At 55.0% G+C, this 18,406-nt stretch overlaps 1 protein-coding gene across 1 annotated transcript in view; it reads right to left on the bottom strand.

Annotated features, from left to right (window-relative positions):
• Nucleotides 1–7,128: 7,128 nt before the first annotated feature.
• The window catches only part of TTBK1 (tau tubulin kinase 1), a 40,856-nt gene continuing 29,578 nt past the window's right edge, over nt 7,129–18,406 (bottom strand). Inside the window, exons 15-16 of the mRNA XM_081094291.1 lie at nt 10,849–12,419; nt 7,129–10,273 (exon numbers count right to left, since the gene is read on the bottom strand). Coding sequence (XP_080950417.1) covers nt 9,886–10,273; nt 10,849–12,419 — 1,959 coding nt within the window. The 3' untranslated portion in view covers nt 7,129–9,885. The remainder of the gene's footprint in view (nt 10,274–10,848; nt 12,420–18,406) is intronic.

Genomic DNA, 18,406 nt, shown 5'->3' with positions numbered 1-18,406 from the left:
ATGCAAATTAACTCAACCAAGATGGCGGCCGGCAGCCATGGAGCTGGAGCAAGCAGAAGGATTGGTTGCCCGGGCGATGGAGGAAGCCAAGCTTCCCGCCAGCCCTGAGCCGACAGTGGCCTCCGCTCATGGCAACAAAGTTTCAATTATAGAAGATAAACAAATCCCAGATACCTGCTTCCAGCCAGCCTCCACCGGTAGCTTGGGTGGCTGGGGGCTGTGGCCAGCCTGCAAACAGCCATCAACCCCTCACTCAGGATGGCCACACCCTCATGGGGTGAGGGTCCCTGCTCAGGGGCTTAGCCAGCCTGAAAACGCCCTCAGCCCCTCACCCAGGATGGCCAGGCACCTCAGTGGGGATCCCCACCCTGAAGGGGCTGTGGCCAGCCTGCAAACAGCCATCAGCCCCTCACCCAGGCTGGCCACACCCTCATGGGGTGAGGGTCCCCTCTGGGGGGCTTGGCCAGCCTGCAAACTGCCATCAGCCATTTACCCAAACTGGCCAGGCACCCCAGCAGGACTCCCACCCCCCACTGAAGGGGGTCTGGCCAGTCTGAAAATGTCCCTCAGCCCCTCACTCAGGCTTCCCAGGCACCCTAGTGGGGACCCCCACACTGAAGGAGCTGTGGCCAGCCTGCAAACAGCCATCAGCCCCTTACCCAGGCTGGCCAGGCACTCCTGTATAATAACAGGGTAATATGCAAATTGACCCTAATAGCAGAACTACTGGGAATGACTGGCCACCAGGGGGCAGATGCTCAATGCAGGAGCTTCCCCCTAGTGGTCAGTGCGCTCCCACAGGGGGAGCTCTGCTCAGCCACAAACCAGGCTGACGGCTGCCAGTACAGCAGTGGTGGTGGGAGCTTCTCCCACCTCCTCAGCAGCACTAAGGATGTCCAACTGCAGCTTAGGCCTGGTCCCCACTGGCAAGTGGACATCCCCCAAGGGCTTCCAGGCTGCCAGAAGGATGTCTGACTGCCAGCTTAGGCCCAATCCCCCAGGGAGTGGGCCTAAGCCAGCAGGTGGCCATCCCCTAAGGGGTCCCAGACTGCAAGAGGGCACAGACCGGGCTGAGGGACCTCCCCCCCCCCCCCAAATGCACAAATTTTTGTGCACCAGGCCTCTAGTATAATCATATTATTTATATTAAAATATAAAACACCACAACACTTTGCAGCTCCTGGGAGGTAAGTTTTGCTGCCATCTCATTTCTATGGTTCATTCAGTGGCTCCACAGGGGACGACTCAGGTTTTTCCACAGACTGAGACAACAACCATGAGGCCAGCCCTGGGCATTGGCTGTGATGCCTTTGTTTTCACAATGGGGATTTCTCTCCTGCCTTAACATAAAAAATAGCTGATAGTCATGTAATGGTCACCTTTCCCTCTTTGCACTGGCGCCTAGGAAACCCAGATCTAAATCTGCAGCTCCTTTCTACAGCGAGTAATTTTGGCATTAACTGTACGCCTAGTTTCATCTTACTTCCTTGCCTTCAGCCCATATGGTGGCTCGCCTCTCTGATGGCATCAAGGAATGATGGTGACAATGACCATGATGTGTAGAGGCAGATGATAGATCTGGACAGGCAAGGTATGAAATGCCAAGAGTCTAACCAGAAGGCAGATAAGCTCTGAATCACCAGTTAAGAACTTGTTTTGATTAAATTTTTAACTATCCCCATCCTCCTCCCACCTGGAAATCCAAACCTGAGCTCAGAGGCCAAGATGGAGGAGACCTTCATTTACACCAGACTAGATGGGAAGGAACCTTGTGCACTGGAAAAATAACAACTCCTTAGTTGAAATTATTACTAGAACTGTTAGAAGATTTGGGGAAGAATGAGTTCCTAAGACAAACAATTCCCTATTTGGGATTGCTTGCAATAGAGACTTCTTATACTTTAGGACTTCTTACTCTTTTACTCCCCTCTGCATTGAGTGACCTCAGCTAACCTCCCTATCTTGGGGTTTCACTGACCATTACCCATTGCAAGAACCCATGTAATCATTTCCTATGTTGATGGTGGTACTGATGGAATCCTTGTAATGGTAAGTATGATGATGAGATGGTGTAGTAGTGATGGAGGTGGGAATACTGATGGTAGAAATGATGGTGATGGGGCTACTGAAGTAAGGATGAAGGTATGGGGCTAGGGATAATGGTAATAGTGATGTGGTTATGAGGGCAGTTGTGATGATGAGGATTGTATAGATGGTACTGATGGTGGTGGTGGTTGTAGTCATGAAAGTGGTGGTAATGGTGATAGCAATGATGGTGGTGATGGAGCCTAGTTTAGGAGAAGGGTATCTGTGATTTGAGTGATGATGGTGCTGGAATGGTGGGTAGGAGAGTCAGAGGTGGATAAGGGAGATAGTAATGATTATGATAAAATTGATAGTGTAATGGGTGATGTCACACCACTTTGAGTTTACTACTTCATGGGATAAGGAGGAATGCAGAAGATGCCACCTGGGGCTGATGAAAATGCGCTTGTATTATATTTCCTTCTAACCTACGGCCCAATTCCCATGACCTTGCTGACTCTCCACCCCATCACCTCATTACCATGGGCAATGATCAAGCTCCTACATCTGCTGAGGTCTTAGAAGTTGTTTTGACCTCCCTTCAATATTGAGTTAGTCTCAGCTCTTGTCCTGGTCTTGATGCCGGGACAAGAGTAGCCAATGGGAAAATATCAGCAGGCCCCAGTGCCTGCTGGTCAGAGACATGACACCCTTCACACTCCCACCTTTGTCCCTTTTCTCCATGGTGTCCTCAAGGGACCTTTCCTCCCCATTAACAAAGGCCCCTCCAATGTCTCTGATCTTGTAGCCCCTATGTAGCTAGCTCCTGACTGAGCAAACTTGCTCAAGCCACTTATTTCTCTGTGGCCCTGTCCTCACAGCTCAGTTGGCCACAGGGCAGAAAAGAGAAATATCTTTCTGGGGGAGTGGGGAAGAGGCCAGCCAGGCCCTGGCTGGTTTGGCTCAGTGGATAGAGCAGCCTGCGGATTGAGGGGTCTCAGGTTCAATTCTGGTCCAGACATGCCCGGGTTGCAGGTTCGATCCCCAGTGTGGGGTGGGCAGGAGGCAGCCAATCAGTGATTCCCTTTCATCACTGATGTTTCTATCTCTTTGTCCCACTCCCTTCATCTCCAAAATCAATAAAAATATATTTAAAAAAAAAAAAAAAAGGTCTGCCAGGGGCTGGGCAGGTCCTAACATGGTGAAGCATCAGGTAGGCCCTAATTGGGCCTTGTGAAGTGAGTGTGCCTGAAAGGTCTCAGGCTCCTGGGGGGGAAGGGGGGGAGGCGGGGAGGTGGGGAGGGAGGGGAGGGGGTTCTCTGCAAACTTAGCTCTAAAACCATCCTCCTGGGCACAGCCTACCCCTGCCTCAGACCTGCTCCTGCCCCCTTCACTCCTCTCTCTGCTCCCCAATTCACACCTGTGACCACACTGAACCACAAGCAGTTCTCACACCTTCACAACTTCCTTGCCCATGCTGCTCCCTCTGCGAGAATGTCCTCTGCTCTTTACCTGGCTAACTCTTGTTTATCTTTCAAAATTCAGTATAAGAGCCACATGGATCTGAAAGCCTTCCTTGAAGCTCCCAGTCTGGGCTGGGAGTCTGCCTGAATCTTGTGTGTCAGCGTACATAGCACATGTAAAATGGAAGTTAATTTACAACCCCCTCCTTCCCAGCTCACTGGGCACTGTTTCAATTCCCCGTCTCTGGCAGCCTTTGGTACATGTGGGGCTCAGCAATAGGCTGCAGAATTAATTGGGTGAATGAATGATTAAAGGAATGCAAAATAATGAATGAATGATCCATAGAATTCTTTCATTCTCAATAATAAAATAAATTAAAAATAGAACAAGAGCCCTGACCAGTTTGGCTCAGTGGATAGAGCATTGGCCTGTGGATTGAAAGGTCCCAGGTTCGATTCCGGCCAAGGGCATGTACCTTGCTTGCGGGCACATCCCCAGTAGGGAGGCGTGCAAGAGGCAGCTGATCGATATTTCCCTCTCATCGATGTTTCTAACTATCCCTCTCTCTTCCTCTCTGTAAAAAATCAATAAAATATATTTTAAAAAATAGAACAAGATATAATTTTTCATCTATTTGATTATTCTGGGGATTTTTGCTAGAATTAGACTTAGAAAAATAACAAACATCAAAGCAAGGATTTTAATTGCGGCACTATTTGAAATAGTAAAAACTTGGAAAAAATCTAATGAAAATCAGCATGGAGCTGGCTAAGTAGATGAGGAGGTGGGACATTCATGTCATGGATTACTAAGTAGCTATTAAAAAGGACATCAGGATCCTCGTACATTACTGGTGGGAATGGAAAATGGTGTGGCCCCTGTGGGAAAGCTTCATAATGTCCCAAAATGTTAAACATAGCGTTACCATATGACCCAGCAATTCTATTTTGGATATTTTCACAGGATATAGATCCAAGAGAAATGAAAACGTATGCCCGCATAAACACTTGTAAACAAACATTCATAGCAGCATTATTCAGAATAGCCAACAGGGAGAAAAAAAAACCCAAGTCCATGATGAATGGATGAACAAATGTGGTCTGTCCATACAGCAGAATGTTATTCAGCCATAAAAAAGAATGAAGTACTGATACATGCTACCACATGGATGAACCTTGAAAACATGCTAAGTGAAAGGTGGTGGTTACAAAGAACGGCATATTGTGGGATTCCAGTTATATGAAATGTCCAAAATAAAAAAATCTATACAGGGACAGAAAGTAGTAGGTTGGTGGTTGCTTAGGTCCGGAGGAGTTGGGGGAAAATGCGAGTGATTGTTAGTGGGTGATGGAAATGTTCTGACACTAATTGTGGTGATGGTTGCACAACTCTAAATATACTACCTTTACATGATCATATTCCATATAGATAGGGGGCTTTCATGTTTTAGTTTATATGCTTTTTAAAAATATATTTTTTTATTGATTTCAGAGAGGAAGGGGGAGAAAGAAGGGGAGGGAGAGAGAGAGAGAGAGAGAGAGAGAGAGAGAGAGAGAGAGACATCAATGATGAGAATCATTGATGGGCTGCCTCCTGCACACTCCCTACTGGGGTCAACCCCACAACATGGGCATGTACCCTGACCAGAGATCGAACCCATGACCCTTCAGTCCGTGGGCCAACACTCTATCCACTGACCCAAACCAGCTAGGGCAGTTTATACGCTTTTAGCATTTGCCTTTTTACTGCAAACATGGCTTGCTTTTGACATTTTTGAACAAGGAGGAAGACAAAAGCATGTGAGCGCCTTACTCAAGGCTGGTGAATCAGGCCCAAGAGCCCCCCAGCACCCATGCCAGAGAAAAGGGGGTTCCAGGAGGCCCCTATGGGGCACAGAAGGTGGTTACATGGGTTCTGGGGTGTTAGAGCCGTGTCTGATGGGCTTCTCAGTGGGAGAGCATGAGTTTGGAGCCTGGGCTCTCTTACCTCAGACCCCAGGCAGGGCCAGGAGCCTGCCCTGGGACAGAAATTGTTTATGGTATTATCCAGATGAAAGATTCACACTTAGTGAATGTAGGGTCCAAAATGCAAAAAGTACTGCAAATACACTACTGTAAAACCCCCTTCCCCCTTGCTTGCCTCCCAGAAGCAATTTGAGACCTCTAACAGTTTGGCTCAGTGGATAGAGCGTCGGCCTGTGGGCTGAAGGGTCCCAGGTTCGATTCCAGTCAAGGGCACATGCTCGGGTTGTGGGCTCGATCCACAGTGTGGGGTGTGCAGCAGGCAGCCAATCAATGATTCTCTCTCATCATTGATGTTTCTCTCTCTCTCTCCCTCTCCCCTCCTCTCTGAAATAAAAAGTATATATTTTTATAAAAAATAAAATAAAAAATAAATAGTTGCACATTATACACACATTTTTTTTACTCTCTTAGAGACCAGTCAAAAGTGTCTACAAAGAGCCACCTGCAGTAAACACTTCACAATACCAGACAGTGGGGTCCCCATTGTATGGACGGCTCGATATAATGAGCCCCAACAACCAGGCATTAAAATTACATCTGAACTTCTGCTTTTACAGGTCCACAGTCTCTTACCCGATTTCTTTACAATTCAAGCACATGTGTATATACTATTTTAAAAGGCAATTCAGTGTATATTCCATACATTATGAAAACCCCTCATAGAATCTAAGGCAGCACTCCGTAATCACAGTATTATTTCCACTGCAAACATGTATGATAAGTGGAATTAACAATGACTGTAGCCCGGCCAGTTTGGCTCAATGTTTGAGGGTTCACCTATAACCAGGAGGACTCAGTTCGATTTCCGGTCAGGTACATGCCTGGGTTTTGGACTTGATCCCCGGTGGGGGGTGTGCAGGAGGCAGCCGATCAAAGATTCTCTCTCATCATTGATGTTTCTCTCTAACCCTCTCCTTTCCTCTCTGAAATCAACAACAATAAAATTTTTTTAAAGGAAAAAAATATAATTTTTTTTTAAAAAAAGACTACAAATAGTCTTGTCAGAGACTTGTGCCAAAATAATGGAAAGACTTCCAGTTTTCAGAACTTTTTGGGCTTCAGAAGTGAGGTGAGGCTTTGTGGAACTATACAGAGAATGCTGCAATGAATACTTTTAGACACTCAATCTTGTGAGTGTAGGATACCTTTCTAGGAGGGCTGAGCCACAGGCTACGTCCATTTGTGATTTTCATAGATTTTGCTAGAATAGTGACCATTGTCCTTCCTTGCCTGTGAGCTGTTGTACTTCATGGTTTTCCAAACACACTCATTTTTATCTGTTAACTTCTGGGCACTGACAATTTTTCCTCCCTTCCTCTCTGCACAAAGCTAGACTGAGAGTCTCTGGCCCTTGGTCAGACAGCCAAGCGAGCGGAGAGGGCGCAGCTTTGCCATCAGAGGCAGCAGGAAGTCCCTCCCACCAGTGCGACCCTGAGCAGGTTACCTGCATCCTCCAAGCTTCCATTTCTGCGGGTAGAGACAGTCCGCCTCCATGACAGTCCGTCCACAGCCACACTTGCCCACCAACTTGTGCTCTTCTCTCCTGCCCGCCCCAGCCCGGGGCCTGGTCTCTGCCCTCTCCCCCAAAGGAAGAAGAGTCCAGGCCAACAGAAAGAAAGGTCCACAGGCTTTTTAATGGTGTGATGGCTACTTCCCTCTGAGACCCGATCTAATCATGACAGCGGCTTCCTGGATGTTGGGGTAGGGGTGGACAGGTGTGGGGTGGGCAGAGGCCATGCAGTGACTGGGGGCGGGTGTTACATTCTGTTTGGCATGTAAACATTCTTCTGTGGCTTCCCTGGAGAAGGGGAGGGCAACTCCCTGACCCCAACCCCAGCCCACCGGGGCCGGTCCCCAGAGAAGACGGAGCAAGCCAGGCCCCTGTGAGGAGCTGGGAAGGGGGCGCCCATGTGCCTGGGGTACATCTCCTGCACCCTCTTGGTGCACAGTGAGGCTGGGGAGGGAAGGCATGTCTGGGGTGGGCAGCCCCGCATCTGAGCCAGTGACAGGGGCTGTCATGAGGAAGTGCTGGAGTGCGGTGGTGGTGGTGGTGTGACCCTCTGACAGAGAAGGGGCTCAGGACCTGCAGAGCTTGGTGGAGGGGATGGTGCTCAAGGGAGAAGAGGCTGCAGCTGGGGGTGGGGCACTGGGAGACATGGTTTCCTCTGCCTTGGATCCTTCCTGGGGAGAGAAGCAGAATCCTCTAGCCTCCTCCCACACTCACCCCTGCTCCTCCTTCCCAACTCTGGTGACATTCAATGACGCAGAGGCCTGAGGTCAGTTAGGAGCCCTGGGGAGGTCTGGTTTCCCAAGGACAGACAGGATTTTGCAGCTCTGCCCACCTTCGGTGCGGGGTGAAGCAGGACAGTAGGATGGGCCTGGGCTCTCTCAGGTCACCCCCTTTTCCTCCCAACACCAAACCAGGGTGTTGTTGGTCCTGGGGCAGGGGTGAGGCTGGGGCCCTACATTCACAGTTCGGTTGGTAGCAAGGAGCAGGCCCAGGACCTGGGTACCAGGGGTCATGCCCTGGTCCCCACCTGGCAGGAGCTGATTGTCATTCAGAGAAGCTCTAGGTGGGAGGGCATGGCCCCTCCTCCACCCCCTCTGCTGGACCCAGAGGGCAGTAGAGGTCTTGGGAGGGTCTCGGGTTGACAAAGAGGGCTCTGTCCAGAGAGGTTTCCTGAGTGTTCTGGGAGCTTCTGCGTCAGCGTGGGGTGGACCTCGGGGGCTGTCCACCCTGGAGTCCTCCCCTAGGCTGGTCTGCAGAGATGCCACCACCTCGGCATGGAAGCAGCTGCCCAAGCCTGCTGCCTCTCCATGAAGGGCTTCAGCAGGCATCACCTTCCTCGTGGGCATCCTTTCAAGCGATGGTGGCTGGGTGCTGCCAGATCACTGGGGCATAGCAGGGGCCTTTCTTCCTCTTTCCCTGGTTGTCGGCCTTGTTCTCCATGACCCAGGGTAAAACAGAAGGGGCAGGTCAGGGGACAGAGGCTGTGGGTGCTGAGCATGGAGGAGGCCTGCCAGGACCTGTCCCAGATAAGCAGGGTTGGCTGTCCCTTCTGCAGCCAGTGTACTGGTCGGCCCAGATGTGGGCAGTTGAGGCTTGTGATGAGCCGGGGGGAGAGCTATGCAGGAGCCAGACCGAGGAGGAGGCCCCATATCATTCACGGAGCAGAGCAGTCCTCACATCTCTGCAGGGACAGCTCGGCTGCATGGTGTGGGATTATGACAAGAGGGATGAGCTAAGGGTGAGCTGGGGAGGAGAGGACTTGGGCTGGACCCATCACACAAGCATATAATCTGGAAGTTAGAAGGGCCTTTCTGCCTTGAGTCCAGGGGCCAGCTGTCATCTGTCTGTCTGTCTGTTTCTGCTCTCTCTGCCCACAGGGGGACATGATGGTCACAGCCAGGAGAACAGGGAGGGTGGCCTGGCCAGAACTGTGTCCCTGAATCTCCAAAGGGCCAGCGAGAGATGATGAGCAGCCACTCTCCACCTCCACTGAACCCAGGAGAGAAGGGAGTTGGCTGAGACTGCAGGAGGCAAGATTGAGTTAGATGGCGATAAGGAATTCCGGATGCTGAGGGGTCCTGAGCACTAGATGGGGGCCAAGGACCAGTGAAACTTCTTTAAAGCCCTTCCTCCGACTTCCCACTGGGAAATACAGGCCCAGGCAGGCAGCCCACACCCTGTGGCTCCCACTGGGGCCCCACCCAAATACAGGGGGTGGGGGAACTTGCACTTTAGAGCAGCCCCCACACTGCTCACTGCCTCCCACAGGGTGTCCAGCATGGAGCTGCGGGGCAGGTCATACCTGCCCCCTCACACCTGAGTAGACCAATGGCCCTAGGTCCCACCTCCCCAGCCCCAAGACTCGCAGCTGAGAAGTGGTCCTTCCCAGGGGACTGTGGGGCTGGCCTCTTGGGGAGGCTGGAGCCCCCACTTGGGGAAATTGAGGCTGCCTTTCTGAAAGGGGGGCTTTGGCTGGAAGAGGGTTGGGAGGAGGGAAAGGCTCTGTAGGAGGTGTAAGCAGAGGTGTGTCGGGTGGAGCAAGGAGAGCAGCAGAGGCCTGGCGGGAGAGCGGGCTGTCCCGATGAGCGGGGTCCTCCGAGAAGAGTGGCTGAGCCTTCCGGCGGAGGGGCGGCAGGAGGCGGGAGGTGACTGGGGAAGGAAGGGAGGCGAGCTCTACCCCTGCGGCGAGGTGCCCCCACCGGTGGAGCCTGGCTGGGGCGAGCACGGCGGGTGCAGGCAGGAAGCTGGGGCCGCGGGTGGCGCGTCGGGCGCATAAGGCTGTGCTGGGAGCTGATCCAGTGTGGCCGGCTGCGGGTTGGGGGCTGGAGTGAGGGTGGGGGCCCACAGAGAGCCCGCGCGTCATTATCTGGCCCCGGCCCGGCCCTCCGCGACACCTGCCCGGCCTTTGGTTGCTGCGCGCTGAGTCTGGAGTTTCCCTCTGGGTCCTTTCTTGGGCCCCCCTAGGGAGGGGGTGCCATCAGGCTCGGCCCGGGCCTGTGAAGCGCCTCGGGGTGGGGGCCCTCCAGGCCGGGCCTGGTGCGAGGGTGAGGGGCTCTCTTTGCGGGACAGGGACTGGCTGCGGGGGGACGCGCTGGAATTGCGCGCGGTGGAGGCAGGGAGGCCCGGACTGCGCGGGGCTGGGGGCCTGGTGCTGGCTTGGCCTCGCCCTGGGCCCTGGCCCCGGCCAAGGGGCTGTTTGGGACGGAAGTCGGCAGCAGTGGCCGACCCTGGAGGCTTCTGCAGCTGGAGCCTGCGGGAGGAGGAGGGGAGAAGCAGAGACATTTTCAGAATCGCGCTGAGCCCTAGAGCCTTGTATCCACAGACCTGGTTGAGACCTGACACAGAAATAAACTGAGCCGATTGCCCGGGGCGGGACTTCTAGGGGCCCCACACTCCGCGGCTGCTCCCTGCAGGCTTTCTTCGGCATCTCTATTTCATCTTTCAAATTCCCATGGATTTTACATTCTGCTCTGTAATATACCCTTGTTTATGTTCATGTGAATGAAGTTTCCTCCTGACTATTCTGAGCTTTCTCCTTTGGCTTCAAACGCCCCATGACACACCAGAGGCCCCAGTCAGCCTTTCCCAAACCTGGCCTCCCTGGCACCCCTCCAGGCCTGCTCACTGTCTCCACCCCCTTGAGCCCAGGGACAGGACTGGGAACGGAGTCAGAAGAGAGACTCAGTTGGTGGTGGACAGGAGGTACATTCGAGGGGCCTTCCTGAGTCTTCGATAGCCCCTGACCTTAGCCTGGGGAAGCCCCTGCTGGTGCAGGTCTTCTGTGGTCGCCCTCTGCCCACCCTGGGGCTGGCGGTGGTTTCTCACCTGCTGGTGATGGCTGTGTCCGATGCTGGGGCCGCACCATGGGGTCTGCCAGGGGACTGCTGGGCTGGGGCAGGCGTGGGCATGCGGATGCTGATGGGGCGGGGAATCCGGCTCCGGGTGGCAGCCGCCCGCCCGGCCTTCCTGGGCACCGAGGGCTCAGAGGCCGGCATGTCCTCCTCGGAGCCTGTGCCCGAGAGCGTCTCAGAGGCGCGGCGCTGCTCCTCGCTGGAGGAGGAGGAGGCCCCAGAGGCCAGCCGCAGCAGCAGGCGGCCCTGCCTCTTCTCCATCACCAGCCGGGCCAGGTCCTGCTGGGGTCTCCCCCGCTTGCTCCACCGCTCTTTGGCCGACAGTGAACCTGAGGGCTCCGAACCAGTGTCCTCCTCCGACAGCAGCACAGGGATGCGGCTCCTGCAGCGAGGGCCTGGCATGGCACGGTGGCTGGGGGAGATGGTGGCCAGTTTCTCGGGGTCTGGTTCCAGCGGGGATGCTGGGGCTGGCCCATCGACAAGGGGTGATCCACTGGGCAGTGAGTCCATGGCCACCTCCATGGGGGTGTCCCCAGGAGGGCCAGGCAGGGCACAGCTCTCCAGCCCTGACTGGGGAATACCATTCTCCAGGGGCACAGAGGTCCCCTCCTCTGCAGCCCTCCCCTCAGAGGGCACCTCCAGGCCCAGCTCGCCCCCAGAGCTGAGCTCCTCAGGCCGTGAGGCTTGCCCACCGGAAGACATGACGTTGAGGTGGGTTTTCTCTGCAATGTGGACAAAGGTCCTCTCAACTTTGGTGAAGGGTGAGGAGGTGACTGCCACTCCCCCTGCCCCTGTGGTGACTGCCCCGGTCCCCAGCCCTGTCCCAGGCCCGGGGGGCTTGGGCTCAGACTTGAGGATGGAGGACAGGGTGCCTGGCTCAGACACGTCCAGCTGGCTGCCGGTGGGCTGGGGCCGCTCGTTCTGAGGAGTGAGGGCAGCCAGGGTGCCCAGGTCAGGGTCAGGGGCCAGGTCGGCAGTGACAGGCGACTTCTTCATGTCACCAGGGGAGACGAGCACCAGCGTTTTGGAGCCCTCCTCAGGCTCCAGGTCCCCGTCAGCCATGGAGGCCCGGCCCCTGGACTCCTTCTGGTCATCAGCCAGCAGCGTGGACGGGGCGCCCTCCTGGCTCCGGTCAGTGCTCCTCTCGCTCCCCTCACTGCTGGAGCCACTGCGAGGCCCCAGTGCCTCCCCCAGGGCTATTGCCTCCTCCTCCACGTCCTCCACCTCTTCCTCGTCCTCCTCGTCCTCCTCTTCCTCCTCTTCCTCCTCGTCCTCCTCCTCTTCCTCCTCCTCTTCCTCTTCTTCATCTTCTTCCTCGTCCTCCTCCTCTCCCTCCTTCCCATTAGCTTGAGGCTGAACAGGAGTCAGCGGGATCTGGGGGGTGGCGAGGAGCATGTGCGAGAAGCCCACTCTCCGGACCCGGTGGAGCAGCCGCGCCCGTTCGCGGTAGTCGGAGAGGTCTTTCTTGAAGTCCTGGTAGGGCAGGCTCAGAGGCACAGCTCGTGGGAGACCGTTCACCTCAAATGGGGGCGCCACGGAGAACACCTGCAAGGGGCACACACAGGGACCGGCTGAGGCCACCCCCTCCGGGGCCTGAGAAGACCTGACTGCAGCCCCAGCTGAGAGGCCCACGGGCCCGGGTGTGTCCACAGTGAGCTCCTGAGGGCAGGCACTGGGTCTGTTGGGCTCACTGCTCTATCCCCAGGACCTAGGGTCTCCGATGAATGGTTGTATCCATGCTCCGGGTCCCCTGAGGTCCCAGGCCCTGATCCTGGGGGCTTTTCTGTTTCTCAGCCTCCCATTTCCCCACTCCTCTCCTCACCTCACCACGTGCATCCCCAACCCCAGAGCCACGCTAGTTCAATCAGTAGAATAAAATGACCATTGCCAGGCAGATTAACCCTCCCTTTTACCGATGAGGAAACCAGGTCCAAAGAGGGGCCCTCACCGCCTCCTCGCGGCATAGTTCCTCTGCAGCCAGGAGCTGGCTGCCCAAAGCCCAGGGCCTGTGCGGGACAGGCAACGTCCAGGCTGTCCCCCAGCCCCCAGTGCAGGCTGGGCCACTGGGGCTCCAGGACCCTGTCCTCCCACCCACCCCTCTACCGGGCTAGCAGCCCACACTTCCCCCGGAATTCACAGCCCACCTGTGAAGGCGGTTTCTTTTCACTTAATTAAGTTTTCCCCTTTGAAGCTTTGTACAGCAGCGGTTCTCCACCTTCCTCATGCCGAGACCCTTTCATACAGTTCCTCATGTTGTGGTGACCCCAACCATAACATTATTTTCGTTGCTACTTCATAACTGTAATGTTGCTACTGTAATGAATCGCAGTGTAAATATCTGATATGCAGAATGTATTTTCATTGTTACGAATTGAACATAATTAAAGCATAGTGATGAATCACAAAAACAATATGTAATTATATATGTGTTTTCTGATGGTCTTAGGCGACCCCTGTGAAAGGGTCATTCGACCGCCAAAGGGGTCGTGACCCACAGGTTGAGAACCGCTGTTGTAGAGCGTCCTTGGCAATTTGATGGCCCTGTCTAGTTTCCTAAGACTCCTGCCACCTCTCCCCCCGCCTCCTTCCTTCCAGACTGGAAAGGCCTGGCCACCTGATCAGAACGCAGCTGCTGCATCTTCTCCAGCTCGGCCCTGTCAATCCACACCCCCCGGGCACCCACAGGCGGGCCATCAGGCTGGCGTGGCTCTGTTCCAGGCTGATGGTGCGAACAGTGCCCAGCACGGTGTTAGCCTTTTGAACAGACTTGGCCTCCATCTTCCAGACACAGCCCATCCAGAGCCCCAGAGAGACCCTGACCCTCCCAACACCTTCAGGGCCGTCCAGACTCCCAGGAGTCCTGCCAAGTCCTCGCTCACACATCTGCGTCTGCTGCCCCAGCCCCCTGGGCACAGCCCTGTCTTGCCTGGTGGTTCCCTGGCCACTGGCCTGCTTCCTCCATCCCACACTGCCCATCCATCCATCCCATGGCTGCCAAGGGATCTCCCTGAAACTTAAATCGAATCCCATCTCTCTCTGCTTCACACTGCCCCCTACCCCCCTCCGCACCATCATCTGGCTCCTATCTTCTGCTCCAACCTCACTTCTAGCAGCAACCTCTGATCCCCCGCCCTACAGCCCAGCCACTCAGATGCCACCATGTTCCCTAAGTGGGTCATGCATCTCACATTTCTGTGCCTTTCCCAAGGCAGTTTCCTCTGCCCCGGTTCCTTCTCACCCGCTCTATTCACGTGAAAAATCCCCGTTCTTCTTCCAGGACCTGCTCGCACAGCTCCTCTCTCCAAAGCCTTCCTGTCCACCCACCAAGCCGACTTCACAGCCTCCTTTTTACTTGTTTCCCACACCCTTCCGTTAGCGACCCTTCCCCCTCTATTCCACAAGCAGGTGTTTACACAGTTCGCTCTCTCCACAAACGCTAAGCCCCTTGAGGGTCATTCATTCATTCATTCATTCATTCAAAGTCCTGAACCTGTGAATGCCGTGAATAAGATAGACGTGGTCCCAGTGTTCATGGAGTGTGCAATCTCTATATTAGGAAACAAAGTGGGGACGATGCACACTCTGCAAAGGCTGTGATCATAAATGAAGCCGTGTGAGCAATGGGTCTGGCATGTAGCAGTTTCTTGATAAATGTTAGCTCCCTCCCACCCACCCCCTACTCTGATTTGGAGATCATTGCTTCTATCCCTGACCCCAGAAACACCCAGATACCACATCTATGGGGGCGGGGGGGGGTAGAGTGGTGGGCAAAGGAAGGGAGGCCTTTGTGCAAACAGCCCAAAGGCTGGTGGAGGGGAGAGGAAACCCCCAGGCCGAGGACCTGCCCACAGCTGTCTCTGCTTTCTACCACCCCCAGCTGCCATCATCTCCCTCACAGCCAGACACTCGGTGAGGACTTGCTGGGGGGGCTTGGGGAGGGGGGCGGGAAACTGATGCAAGACATGGCAGCATCAGACCCAGACAGGACCCCGGCACACCCTGTTTGAGCTGGACAGGGAGCTTCCTTCGAGCACTGTCCCCTTCATATATCCGGCTGGAAGTCTCCAGCAATTGTTTTCTTTTTCTGCACCGTTCTCATTATTCATTAATTTATTAATTCACTTAGCAAACATTAACACTGCTTCTGTGCCAGGCCTGGCGTTGGGTCCCTTAGCCATGTTTCGTTTCCAACATCAAGGTTAGAGAAGATGACTGGGCAGAGGTGGAGGGGGTTGCTGTGAGCTCCTGGGTTTGTGGGGACCACCGGGCAGGTGCCGGCACTGACAGCCAGGGCAGGCGGAGAGAGGCAGAGCTCTGGTCAGGTCTCCCTCCTGTCCAGCTCAGAACGCACCCACCCAGCACCAGACACATCCCACCTGGCAGGGACGCCCTTCAACCCAGGCATCCTTTCTCAGCAGAACCTCTGCCTATTTGCCCTGCCCCACCTCTGACACATAGGGCATCCCTGGCAGAACCACTCTGCCCTCTGGCCAGGGCCTGGATCTCTGACAAAGCCCCATCCAGCGGGTGGACCTGCTTTTCACAGCGCCCATTTAGCTGATCCCAGCTGGAGTCTTCTCCCATGCCATCTGAAAGCCCTCCTCTCCCACTACACGGGAGGAAGGAGGAAGGAGAACTGAACATCAGTCATTGGTGATAACATCAGGCTGGGAAACCGAGGCCTGGAAAGAGGGATTGACATGCCCAAGTCACAGAACCCATCAACCAGGTGGCCCAGAACTCCTTCCACTGCCTCACCGTCCTCCCTCTCCCCTCCCCTGCCCGGCCCCAGCAGGGAAACCTGGGACCCTCTGCCCTTTAGCAGGAAGGGCTGTGAACCTCACAGTGGGGCAGCCTTGTCCCACAGATCCCTGCCAAGCCCACCTCCTCCTGGGCATGCTGGGTTTTCTGTTTCAGAATCCCTCTGCCCTCCGTATCTGGCTCCATGGGGGAAGTCCTCCCTCCCTCTCTCCAGGCCTCTCCTGGATGCCTGAGCCCAATGAGCATTCATTCATTCATTCATTCACCCATGCAATCCAGTGCTCACCTATCAGCCAGCAACCACTAGATAGCCTCTGTGTGCTTGGCCCTGGAGGCTGAGAACACCATGGAAGGGGACCAGCCATGACACCCCCATCCCAGCTCAGAGGGAAGCAAGAGTGCAGGGTGTCAGCAGGGGATGCAGGAGTCCCAAAGCTCCCGCCTGCCTGCTCCCTTTCCAGGGCAGCGACCTTTACGATTCCAGTTTGTTCATTGTGCTCTCCAGCCTGGTTTGCACAGCATTACCTGTCAGTGCTTCTTCTTTTTTAAAAATAATATTTATTGATTTCAGAGTGGAAGGGAGAGTGAGAGAGAGATAGAAACATCAATGATGAGAGAGAATCATTGATTGGCTGTTTCCTGCGCGCCCCACAAGGGGGATCAAGCCCAAAACCAAGGCATGTGCCCTGACCAGGAATTGAACTGTGACCTCCTGGTTCATAGGTCGATGCTCAACCACACCAGCCAGGCTCTGGGGGTGCTTCTTACAAATACAGAGTCCTACCCCCCCCCCCCAAGTCTGTAGGTCAGAGATGAGGCTCAGAAATCTGTCTGTTTAAAGCTACCAGTGATTCTACTAAAGTTGGCAAAAGGCAAATGTCAGAAGGGTGGATGGCAGTAGGAGAGGAGGCGGCCATTGGAGCTGAGACAGAGAGAATGAAAGCCCAGCCCTCTCCCTGCCCCCACTGAGCCCAGACCAGAGGGCTACGGCCTCACTAGCTTCAGAGCCCAGCCCAAGTTCATGTTTTCTCCAGTCAGCAGGAAAGAGAGGCAGGCAGACAGACTCTGATCTTCCCTACCAACAGCAAAACTGAACCCTCCTCAGCCCTGACTCCTCTGACACGGGCACTGGGGACAGGCTACTACACACACACACACACACACACACACACACACACGCCCAGCAGGGCGCACTGAGCAGCTCTCCTGCCTGGACCCGGGCCAAGCCCAGCCCTGCACACTGCACATCAGCACACGGGTCTCAAGGTCGAAGAAGGGGGGGTGCTGAGTGACAAAAAATGGGAGAGTGAGCCTAACGTCCTCCCTTCCCTCCCCGTGGGGGTGGGGAGGGCTTTGTGCCTCTCACAGCGGTGCCCCCCCCCCCCCTTCAGCCACCAGGTGCACACCTCCTGTCGCCCTCCTCCCCAGGGGCAATGCCCCTTTGCCATCATGGCCCAGCCTGAAAATTGGAGATGAGACGTCAACAGTGTAGCCTCCTCTGCCAACCCCCATCTTTCCCAGATTCTTTACTGGTCTGTCTGAGTGTCTACTCTCAAGCCACACCCGTCAAGCTAAGAGCTTCCCCCTGTTCCTCCGCCCCAGGCTCACTGGCCAGACAGTCCTCTGAGTGGAAGCGTTAGGGGCAGAAATAGGATAGTGGGGACCAGCTATAACAATAAGAAATATGAACCATGCTCGCTCTGTTAACCATGACGGTTCTGTTCTGATTAGAGAAAACTGGCCGAGAGCTGTGTGCCCCGGGACATGGGAGCTAACATCGGAATGAAGTCCATCCTCCTTTTCTGAGAACTGCCCAGAATCCTGGGAAGATTAACAACCTTGGACCCGCGCGCGAGACAAACACACACACACACACACACACACACACACACACACACACGGCCCGTATTGCCTGTAACCTGTAACCATTATACGTTGCCTACTTCCCCATGCCTGTAATTCCTATTCATCCGTGTCATCGTTGCCCTTCTACCCAGTATAAGCAGCTGGCGTATGGGGAGGGTCGAGCAGGTTTTCCTGGGTGACCTGCTGCTCTCCCCTACTGCCCACATTATTGGAATAAACGCTCATATAGGATTCAACCCTGTCTCTGCTTAACTGGCTCAAGTAGCATCAGGCAGCCTGGACCCACTGGCTGTCTGGCTTTAGAAGGGTGAGATGACCTGGGAAGGTGGCTGCCTGCCTTAGACCTATGCACATCTCCACACACTTGATCTCCAGGTCTCTGGCCCCACCCGTTCCTGCCTGCCCCAAGGCAAGGAGCTGGCAGCCCGGGGGCTCTCTGAAATGCTCTGGAGTCAGAAACGCAGCTCTGACTTGCCTGCCTCTGCCCCCACACTTGCTTCAGGCCGGAGGAGAAGGGTGTCTACCTCTTGGGGCACTGTGCCAGCAGAAGTCCCACCCCTGCAATCTCAGACGTCTGCGCCATCCTCTCCATGTCCCCACCTCCTTGTTGGCCTAGTCCTCCTTCAACCCACATGCTATCCTCGCACCCCCACTCCCTCATGATCCCCCTCAACAGACCCTTCTCCGCAGGCCAGAGCTACTCAGACCTCCCCTCGGAGCAGAGACCCAGGGGAAGGCCTGCGGAGGGACACCGCACAGAGCTCCCTGGCGTCCTAGCTTCCCACCCCACCGCACCCACGGACTGGACCGTCTGATCCATGTAGGAACTATCAGTGCTCCCCCCCTTACTTCTCCTCCTGGCCTTGGCAAGATGGCAAGCTGACGGTTTGGAGGAGGGCCCCAGA

This window comes from Myotis nattereri (assembly GCF_964212035.1).
Source record: "Myotis nattereri genome assembly, chromosome: 6".
NCBI classification, from domain to species: domain Eukaryota; kingdom Metazoa; phylum Chordata; class Mammalia; order Chiroptera; family Vespertilionidae; genus Myotis; species Myotis nattereri.
The sequence above is the reverse complement of the archived record's forward strand: the minus strand, read 5'-3'. Positions and strand labels throughout refer to the sequence as shown.